At 41.7% G+C, this 11,150-nt stretch overlaps 1 protein-coding gene across 1 annotated transcript; it reads left to right on the top strand.

Moving 5' to 3' along the window:
• Positions 1–6,514: 6,514 nt before the first annotated feature.
• On the top strand, positions 6,515–10,803 carry LOC131984290 (UPF0500 protein C1orf216 homolog). The gene is made up of 2 exons (XM_059349148.1): positions 6,515–6,621; positions 8,354–10,803. Exons 1-2 carry the CDS (start codon positions 6,617–6,619, stop codon positions 9,453–9,455), a joined length of 1,107 nt encoding a protein of 368 aa, XP_059205131.1. The 5' UTR covers positions 6,515–6,616; the 3' UTR covers positions 9,456–10,803.
• Positions 10,804–11,150: the final 347 nt, after the last annotated feature.

The following is an 11,150-nucleotide window of genomic DNA, read 5'->3' as shown; positions in this document are numbered from 1 at the left end:
AGTAGGTTATGTCAACTTTTAGTGAAAGTTATGTTTTGAAAACATTGTACATTTTAGATGACAGCAAAAAAATCACAGCTGACACAAGACTGTTTTTAGGACAAATGGGAAAAAAATATTAAACTTTTTTCACCTTTTAAGGCAACTCAAGACCAACACTTTACTATTATTGTCACAGATTACCTGACAGGAAGAATACAGTATGTCAGGTTGGGGAACTGTGTTTCCGGGAAATTGAGGAGCTCTACAAGGGACTGTACTGGCTCCATTCCTGTTCACACTGTATACAGGAGACTTCAAATACATCTCTGAGTCCTGCCACATCCAGAAGTACTCGGACGACACTGCTATTGTGACGTGTATCAGGAATGGACAGGAATCTGAATAGGGATCTGATAAAAGCCTTCAGTGACTGAAGTCACAAGAACTATCTCCTACTGAACACCTCAAAGATTAAGGAAATGATCATAGATTTCCGCAGACTCAAGCCCCCTCTTTAGCCAGTGAATACCTGTGGGGTGGACATGGAGGTGGTGCCAAGTTCTAAGTATCTAGGTGTATACCTGGATAATAAGTTGGACTGGTCCCTAAACACAGATGCCCTCTACAAAAAGGGGCAGAGCCGCCTCTTTTTCTTAAGGAAGCTCAGATCTCTTGACCTCTGTAGTAAGATGTTGCAGATGTTTTATCAGTCTGTGGTGGTAGTGTGTTGTTTTATGCTGCAGTCTGCTGGGGAGGCAGCATCAGACACAGAGATGCAAGGTGTTTGGACAGATGGTCAAAAGAGCTGGTTCTGTGGTTGGAGCCAGGTTGGACACACTGGAGGAGGTGGTGGAGAGATGTACAGTCAACATGTTGGAGGCCATCTTGAAATACCCGGATCATCCGCTACACAAAACCTTTATGGACTACAGGTGCTATAAAAATGTATAAAACACGTACAAATGTATGAAAAAGTTGAAATTCTATGACTAACTGCAAACTACATAAAACTGTTTTTTGTATCAAGATTAAATATGTGGCATTTTAGCAGTGTTTTTTGTTATTGTAAAAGTGTTTACTTTGAGTTTTACATTACATTACATTTACACAAAACCTTTATGGACCAAAAAAACAGCAGTGGAAGGCTCCTCTCTCTCCATTACAGGACGGAGAGATACAAAAGATCCTTCGCTCCTACAGCCATCAGACTGTGTCATTCTAACAGAGAATCTACCAGACTAACTGAACTTCCCCTCAGGGATAAAGAAAGCAATTTTGATTTTGATTTGATTTGGTCTTACCTTGAATTTTACTCCTGAAAAGCTGAACAGACCCTGAGTATTGGTACAAACTAAATGGTTATGTTATATTGTATATTCATACAACCATATTCACTGACTACTACAAAAAACCTGGTCCATCTGTCAAGACCTTTTTTGCTTTACAAGATTTGTGTTTGGGGCAGGATAAGTTGTTGCCTTTATTTTGTAGGATTTGCCTTCTTTCAATATTTGCTAAATTCTGTTTGTCAAGAATTTTGACTCACAAAAATTATTTTTAAAACCCGTTGAAAACTATATCTCTGGATTATTGTTTGATGCTTTTTGGGATTTGTATAGGAAACAGAAATTTTTCTTTTAAATGTCATCACATTTTCTCAAATACACTGTGCATACTGGTGGTTTTCAGGCCTCTAGTGCACTCACTTCATCTGCATCCCTGCACACCACAAGAGAGAAGTGAGTGTCTTTTTCGATAATCTCCGGACTGCACACTAAATGCCACTGGAAACCAGTAAGAAAAAAGACCATTTGAGATCATAATACCTCAAAGTAAACAGAGTTAAACCAACTGCTTTCCTTCCTGATTGTAGGAGAACATTGAGGTTTTGGAGCAGGAAAACTCCACTTCTCCACCTGCCCTTTGCTGTAAATGTTTTCCTTTTTACTTTCACTTGTTCTTCTCTGCTTTAAAGCATAATCGCAGTTTAGAGACTAATGATTTGGTAAGTGACTAATAATAGGCCGGCATGATAGGGAGGGTCTTCTAACGAGCCCTTTCATGTCTCTCCATCTCATTAGTGGCCACGGTGATTAGGAGGAGGTCCCGGGGTTAGGAACAGGCACAGGAGGCCCCATTACACATCATTAGGGGCCAATGCCAGGAGGGTCTGGAACGAACCCCATGGTGGGCCCCGCCTATAGTGATCTGCTGTACCTGCAGGCAGGCCGGCTTAATCCTGCTGTTGTCAAAGCAGTGATTACATTTTTCACCTTTGTCAAAGCCTTAGTTTTTGTTTGTTTCAAAGTCTCAAAACATCTCTGGATTTCTGTGAGATTTTACGAGCCAAAGGGCTTCGGGCGAAGGAATAATATGATTTGGTGTGTTGTTATTTCTGAGCCATTACAACGCAATTAATCGAGATAAAGACTTGATTTCCAAATCCTCAGGGTCTCTTTTCAGGGTCAAGAAATCGATTATAATTAGAATTTAATAGGAATAATGTCTCTGCAAGTTGTGGAGTAATTCAGCTTTGGCTTAATTCCCTCTCCTCTTTCTCTGCATCAACACCACACCCGCTTCTCCAAACTGGATTTCACAACTTTGTTTAACCCCCGAGTGGGAATATACGAGGTCAACACAGTAAAGCCAAACCCCCCCCTGAACTCCCAATTCACTCCACACTTAAAAGAGGAGGAAGGTTACATGTTTTGGCACCGCGGCTCGGCTTCTAAATATCTAGAGGACACGGATCTGGCTTTATTCAGATTATGAGGAGGAGAGAGGGCACAGGGTGGAATAATTGAAGAGAAACATGAGCTGTAGCACCCAAGGGGTGTGTGTGCAGCTTGTGTCGTGACGTATGCACTGTATGTGTGTGTCTACTCACATCTATGCTTAAAATAAAAGTGTATAATTAGTGTGCAAAGCAACAAAAAAAACCAGTGCTGGATTAGTTGTTCAATTTAGCACGTCTTGGCTGATTTGGGTGATTTTTAAGAGTGCTGGCTGTGAGCTGGAGGTCCAGCAGGCCTCTCTTTACAGTCTCTGTGCATCTCAGCACCGGGGATCTGACAGTGTAGCCCGTGGGTGCTGCTGGCCGCCCTCGGCCGCTGTCACAGCCGAGACTGGTGCCGGAGCAGATGTGGAGCTGAACTGAGGGAAATGGGTCAGGCTGCTTCAGGCTGTGTACAATCCAAACAAGGTCTTATTATGCACAAGGTAAGTCATGCTCCTGTTTTTTTTACTCTCTCCTGTTTTATGTGTGTGTGAAAGGGGGAGACGGTGGTTTGTGTTAACATTACAATAATCTGTCTTCCCTCAGGAGGCCTCACAGACGACCCTCAGTCATCCGAGTTCAGCCTATCTCTCCTTCTATCACTGTCCTCTGTAGTTGTCTTTTGTAACTTGGGTATTTCTTTTTTGGAGAGGGAGAGAGAGATGGAGGGAGAGATGATTTTGCGTGTGACGAGGCCTTGGGCGGACGGCTGTGTTTGATGTATTTTTTATGTGCTTAGGCTACTAGTGAACGATGGGGAGGGGGAGGAAGGGGAGGGGAGGGAGAGGAGGGAGGAAGGACGCCTGGAGCTGATGCACTTGAATGGGGATGTTGTTGAAGGAGAAAAGGGGGGCGGAGGGGGGGTAGATAGGGATAGAAGTGTGTGTGTGTGTGTGTGTGTGTGTGGAAGAAGAAGAAGAAGAAGGAGGAGGACGCAAGGTTTTTTCTGCCGCCAGCGACGACATGTCAGGGGGATGAGAGCAGGGTGGAGAGAGACAGTGAACACTTGTTAAGTCTGTCTGATCTAGCCTCTCTGTACCACACACACACCTCTAGAAAACACACTTGCATACACACACACACACACACACACACTCTCTCTGTCTCTCTGGCTCCCTTACACACACACACATTCAACTGCCACGCATGCCCTGAGATCTGAGATTGACAATCACAAAAGCAGTCAATCACCAGCTGGGTAGAAATATCACACTGCCCTCCTCCCTTTGTGAGAGATATGACGTTGCCTGTCAGTGTTGCATTGTGGGTAACACTTTTGACGCCTTAAACACACCTGTGAGCGTCGATACCTTTTGATATGATTTTTAAAAAATCCATCCCCTGACGCTGAGTTTGATGTCTGCCAGAAACTGTTGAAATTAAACTTACTTCAAATTCACCGTGTGGTTTTTTCCTCCATTTCCCAGAATGCTGTTCAACAAACCTCCAGAGGAAGGGGCACGACCTTGATGGTTGAGTTCAAAAACAAGAAAGTGGAGAGAGGAACAGTAAAAAAAACAACAGATGATGTTTGTTTCCCAGTGGGTGAAAGTGAGTTTTGTCCCGACAAGCTTTTCTCCTGTGATGTAATTCTCCTATGATGATGACGATCTGAACAAAGCAAGATCTGTGTACTGTTGAAGTTACAGAAAGCAAAGAAAGCTGCAATCAAACTCCAGCGTCTGAAGCTGAGCTGGAATTATCTAAATATATAATTTCATATTAAACAGCTAGGTCTAACACTTTCCTAATTGTGACTTATCTTGAGCATCACTGTGCAGTCTGATGTACAGTCATGGAAAAAATTACGAGACCACCCTTGTTTTTTTCAATTTCTTGTTCATATTTTTTTTTCAATAATAGCTCATAAGAGTATAACTTAAGAGCTGATATCTAGCCATTTTCCATGGTTTTCTTGATGATAACCAAAATAATTATCAAGAAAATCATGGGAAATGGCTAGATATCAGCTCTTTAACTAAACTATTATGAGCTATTTTTGTTGTGATCATTATATTTGTCTAAACAAATGTACCTTTAGTTGTACCAGGCATTAACATGAACAATAAATTGAAAAGCCTGGTCTAATCATTTTTTCCATGACTGTATGTGCAGAGTCTGACACTGTCTGTTTTCACATCCAACTGCTGACAGTAGATGGCAGTCGGCACACCTCTAATTTAGAGAAGCAGGCATGGAAGCTAAGCAATATCGGTTTAAGTATATCTCAAATACTTTCACCACATTTCCTTACTGTAAGACAGCGGGGGTAACTTAAACTTTGATCTATGCTCTCATCAAAGCCACTAGACTCAATTGACAGTAAGGAGTTGATAGAACTTTTGTGTTCTGAAAGGTAAAATTACTGTTTTTGTTAATGGAGTCTGGTGGCTTTGATGAGAGCATAGATCACGGCTTCAGTTCCCCCCAATGTAAACTTAAATATGGCTGTCTGACAGTAGGTAAAGCAATGAAAATATTCTCAATATTGTGTACACTTAAACTGCTATAGATTTTGTTTTTAGGTGTCAAAATACATTTAGCCGCTTTTATACTTACTTAGTACTGTAAAAATTTTCACATTTCACATAAGTGTATAGCTTTTCCACTTTAAAACAGATACATTTTTAAGTATCTCTTATATTTTTCACATTTTCTACTGCTATTGTTTCTTTTTTATATAAACTCTCTTTACTTTCACACTGTATTTATCACTATGCACCAAAACCCCAAGAATGATTACTTTTATGCACAAAAACATTTACTGATTCTAACAAACATCCCTCTGAAAGTCTGACCAAACTAAAATCTGTGTTCTTCTGATGGTATAGAAAGTAATAAGAAAACACAATGCAGTCAGACTCTTTAACTATCTTTAACTGTACTGGAACGACTATATTATATAACCTATTTATAAAAAGAATGAGGAAACAACAAAAGTAACTGTGATTGCTCACTGCAGCTACTTTTTAGTCTATTTTCCTCCATATAAATGCAATGTATTGGTCGTCTGCATGTAAAAATGCAGCTGGGTATCTAAGTTTTCACAGAAATGTGCTGTGCAGAATTATTTACATGCAGAGTTTGACACACTGCAGGAAAGTTTCTCTGTGTTTAACTTAAATCTGAATACATATGAGTGTAGTTTCAAGACACTTATGTTTGGAGGCCAACTTGTGGTCCAACTTGAAACTGAACTCTGACTCCCAAACAAATGAACTTTTCAACCAGTGTTCGTTGTTTATTGTTGATTCACGCAGGATGCAATGGTCTATAGAGGTCTTATGAATCTGTGGTTTTTGCCGCAGGACTGAGGTAACTGGAACAAGACTTCTATATAACCCTGTAATGCGGTTAACACCGTGCCATCATGTGGCTGTCAGCACTGTGATAAATAGATGTATAGAGGTGTTTCTGGACATTTAAAGTCTAAAAATAACAAATACTTCACAATAACATGAAAGCCATTGCTGTTCTCACATTGTTCCCATTCATTCTCCACAGTTTCCTGTAGTCCCAGCCCAGTTTAGGAAGTGCTGTTAGTCAGCCAGTGCTTTACCAGACCCACAGAGGCATAGAGAGGATGGGAGGAGGAGAGAGGAAGAGGGGAATAAACATCACATAGGAGGGATAGAGGAAGAGGAGGAGGAGGAGGAGGGGAAAAATTGGGAGGGCGCAGTGTCCAGCTTCTCCACCAGACAGCAAACCAGCAAAAAGGTAAGAACGAACCAGAAAATGATGCTAATATATTCACATGGTTTAGTCATTTGACTTATGATCGCAGCAAATAGGAGATGAAAGGAAGGGTCTGACTGAGGTTGTCTTTACCGACAGAGGAGAGGACACAGCACAGACATGGGGTGAGCGTTACATAACGCCCAACGTACATGAAATTATCCGCTTTTTCTTGCATTTTTATCAAATTGAAGGAAATATCGAGCATTTTTTATCCTAACCGGTTAGCTGTGGATGGTTTAAGACGTCAAACTGTCGTGTTTTGTGTATTTTTTTAACCTTATCCTCGTCACTTAGCCGTAAATATGCAGCCATTGGGCGCCATTGGGCGCATTTTCTGTTTTTTCTGCCGTCGATCGTGTAAAAACAGGCAGATAGGAAACATCCACCCGGCAGCAGGACTGTTTTGGTATTATTTTTCTCCCTTTTTCATCGCCTGTTGTGTGAAATACATTTATATCAACATAATTGTGACGACGCTTTAATTTAACACATTATATATTCATTTTTTTTTTACATTTATGTAAAGCTGTGGAGCGATTTGACGCGCTTAGTGTGATTTTTTTTCTTTCCTCGTGATCGTGAAGCATCAGTCTGTGAGCATGCTGAAAGCGCGCTCCCGTCAAAGCCAAAGTCGCTGTCCTTCAGCACCTCGTGAACGCGCGCATAGCAGAGGAGAAGAGAGGAGAGGCGGATTGATTGACAGCAGCCTGAAGTCAGGATTACAGAAATTTCCATTCTGAGGAGACATGTAAATGTTTGATGCTAATAGAAGTGGAGTGTGCAGACCAGCCTGTAGTTCTACACATGATAAACAAGGAGTTTGGTGCGACCTAGAAGTGTGTGTGTGTGTGTGTGTGTGTGTGTGTGTGTGTGTGTGTGTGTGTTGCTTTGGCTCATCTATGTAATTTCTCTTGCATTTTGTTGTTTTTTAAGCGGATGCTTTTTTGATTTGTTTATGTATCGTCTGTACAGCTGCTGGTTTTGGCTCATGCTTGAACATAAAATCAACTTGCAGAGAGTGGAACATTGCTGTCCGAGTCATTTAATTGTTGGGCGATAATGCAGTTGAAAGCCTGGCTTGTTTTTAAGACTTCTGGAGCTTCAGGAAAGTGCCATTATTCCAGGATTGGAGAGTTCACTTTTGCAAGAACGTTCCATGAATAAGCTATGGTTTGTCAGGAGATCAAACTCGTGAGATAAACAACAAGAAAACAGAGCTGTTGTGAAGAGGACACTGAGATTAGTTTTTGTTTGTTAGTTTTTTTTATAGAGCAGCAACAATTAGTCAACTAGTCTATCGATAGAGTGATTTTTTAAATGCAAAAATTGCAGATAATGCTGTCATCATCCTCTCAAATATGAAGTATTCCAGTTTTTTTTTTCTGCCTCTAAAGGAAGTCAGGTGAGGTAGTATAAAGAGTGATAAAGTCTGGGTATGGAGGAGGTCGGTGTGGATGGATGTATCAAAGAAAAACACAAAACTTTCACCCAGGAGACCAATGTTTAAAAGTCCTGCAAAATAAGTGTATCTTTTATTTAACTTTCGTTATGTCGTTATTCGTTACATTAGTATTAAATAAGTATTTACGTTTTACATAGCAAACTTATGCTATGTTATTTTAACCAAAACAATCTAAATCTCTTCCTAAACATAACCAAGTACTTTTGATCGGTCATGGCCTACGCACATCTGGCTTTTTGCTTTATCCTTTTTGCCAAAGTTATTAGCAGGAGCTCTTGAGAGTTCCTTGCAAAAACGTTTCTTTTCATCGTAACTGTCAAAGACCCCTGGTCTAAACACAAGCTGAGCATCTGAGGTTCTGTAAGTGATATATGTGTCTCTTGTCGTTTCAGTGAGGCTCAGTCGAGGTCAGTGATGCTTCACCATCAGGACCAACCTCTGAACTCGGCCTATGGAGGGCAAAAAGGCTCCAACAACAGCTCCTCGTCCTCGCTGCGCAACAGGAAGGGCGACAAAGACGGCAACTTCAACTTCCTGCCGGGCAAAGAGAACGAGGGCGTCACGAGCAACGCAGGAGGAGACGAGAACCGAAACCAGGTGCGTCCCCGCAGCTTGGGCCCTCTGGGTCGGGACTCCTCCTCCTCGTCTTCCTCGTCTTCTGGGTATCACAACAACTCCGGGGTCCTGTCGCCGCGCTCCCGCCTGCCCTGCTGGAGCCCACTGGAGCCGCTGCCCGAGATCGAGAGCGGGGATGACGGTTACGGCCGGGTTCCCCCCGATGGAGCCGAGGAAGGTCGGATGCAGGAGGAGGAGAGACGGGTGATGATGAGCCAGAACGAGGAGAAGCAGAGAGAGAAAAAGGAGCAGCAGAGGAGGAAAAGCTCGGGTTTCAAAAGCCGGGAGGAAGATGAGGACGAGGTGACGCTGGAGGACGACGAATGGGGCGACAGCGGCTCTGATTCTGAGTTCAGCTGCGGCAGCGTGTCCTCCCTCAACATGGACAGTGCAGGAGAAGGGACGCTCATGGGAGGCTGGGACCGCATCGGAGTCGGGGAACCGAAATCACACCAGCAGGAAAATGGAAACGGCAACAAAGACCCGTCAGGAAGACGCGTCAGCCGCAAGTCCCTGACAGCAAGCAACCTGGCCAATCTGCTGGAGGAAGGAGGTGATGAGCGAGGAGGTGACGACCAGTCTTCAGACTCGGACGGCGAGATGCCGGAGCTGATGGACGCGGTGTGGACGCTGCGAGACCGCGAGCGCTTCAAGGCCCAGGAGATGGAGAAGCACCAGGTGCAGCTGACCATGTACCGCCGCCTGGCGCTGATCCGCTGGGTCCGCACGCTGCAGGGCCGGATCCAGGAGCAGCAGAACCGCCTGCAGTCCAGCTTTGATGTCATCCTCACGCAGAGGAAGGAACTGCTGCGCATGGGCGCCGCTGCTGCCGTCGCCGCCGCCAACACCGCACCCGCTGCTGCTGTCAGCCAATCATAGAGCGAGAGGGAAGACCTCAAACATGAAGTGGTTATAAATTACATTTTTGTTCTGTTTTCTTTCATCCCGAGGACATTTCCCCTAAAAACATTTTTAACATTTGTAAACTTTACACTAGAGCCCGACCGATATGGGATTTTTGAAACAAATACAGATTTTAGAGAGAAAAATTGACTTATTTCTGATATGGTGGCTGATAAAAATAGACCTTTTTATGTGGATTGTCCACCAATTTTGCACCAATATGACTGCAAAGGAACTCAGAAGGCTGTTTTCTTAAACAAATAACTTTATGCAAGAAATACTTAAAAGTTCCAGGCTGTAGCAGACTGAGTTTTACCAACTTTGTCCTGATATGTTGTTGGTAAGGCAATGAAGTAACTCTCCAAAGTTAGGCAAAATTTTAGTAAGGTAAAAACTGACATGGCCATTTCTGAAGAGGTCCTTCGACCTCTGAACTCAAAATATCTGAATGAAAATAGATTCAATGGATACCCACGAGTCTACCCTTTACAGACAGATATCCATTATTACAATCTTCAGACTTAAGTTGGGGAAAAAAGCAATTAATTGTGAATAATTACAGCAAATTGTGCAATTAATTAGTTATTGTATTTGATTGATTGACAACCAATTTTAGAAATGAAAACTAAGAAAACAGAAAAAATTAAAAACAAAATAAATTACTCAGTAAACATCAGTAGTATTTGTTTAGTATCAACCAACTGCTCATATCATTAAAATGATAATTAAACATATCAGTACTATATCCAGTATCAGTCCATTCCTGAACATTTGTATGAAGAAAAAATAAAATAAATAGCTATATGACACCATTTCTAAATCAACCCAAGTATTGTTTTCTGCATTATATGATCTATAAAAACAAGTTTTCATATTGTTGTATCTCGGAAAAGATATAAACGATGATACTAATACATATCAGCAGATATCGGTCGGGCTCTACTTTACACTTTGATTGTAATGATGCAAAAACTTGTGTTTTTGTTCATTTTCTTTACTGGTGTCCCACTCAGAGCATCAATAAATGTATCTGACTCATCTTCAAATAAACACTGGAACCAACTTCTGCATCGTCACCGAACCAAAACATCTTCCAGTCAAAAACAAAGACATTAGGAACACTTTGTTGTCAGTTTAATATGATGTTTATATCAAAAATGTTCTGTGTGTGTCTGTGTGTGTGTGTAGAAAAAAACACCTGCTCTACCAAAAAAAGTGTTGAAAAATATGTAGATTTGACATTATTAGAGATGATTTATACCCTGAGATCATTCTGTATATAGAGAGATAATTAAAAGAATAAATAAAATAATCTTATATCTGATTTGTTTGTGTTGTCTGTTTGTTTCATAAGAATCCATCTAATGAAATTTGTAATCAGCTTTTGAATAGATAAATCTGAGAGGGAAAGTCCAAGGGGGGGAAAAAAAACACTTTAAGAGCCCAGAGCTTTCATTTCATTCCAGATCAGCTTGTTGATTTCAAGGTTTATCAAAGCTCCCTCAGTGCAGATATGACTAAAAAAGGGTAGTTTTTATCTTCTGGAGCTGTACTTGCTGTTCTGGATGGAGCCCTTGGGCGAATGACCTTTCAGCTAACAATTGCCTCTTTGTCAGCTGAACAAAGTTGGTTTGTATCGGCTCATCACACGGGGTTGGGGAGTGTGTGTTC

This window comes from Centropristis striata, chromosome 14, assembly GCF_030273125.1.
Source record: "Centropristis striata isolate RG_2023a ecotype Rhode Island chromosome 14, C.striata_1.0, whole genome shotgun sequence".
NCBI classification, from domain to species: Eukaryota; Metazoa; Chordata; class Actinopteri; order Perciformes; family Serranidae; genus Centropristis; species Centropristis striata.
Note: the sequence above shows the minus strand (reverse complement) of the source record. Positions and strands in the feature narration are given on the sequence as shown.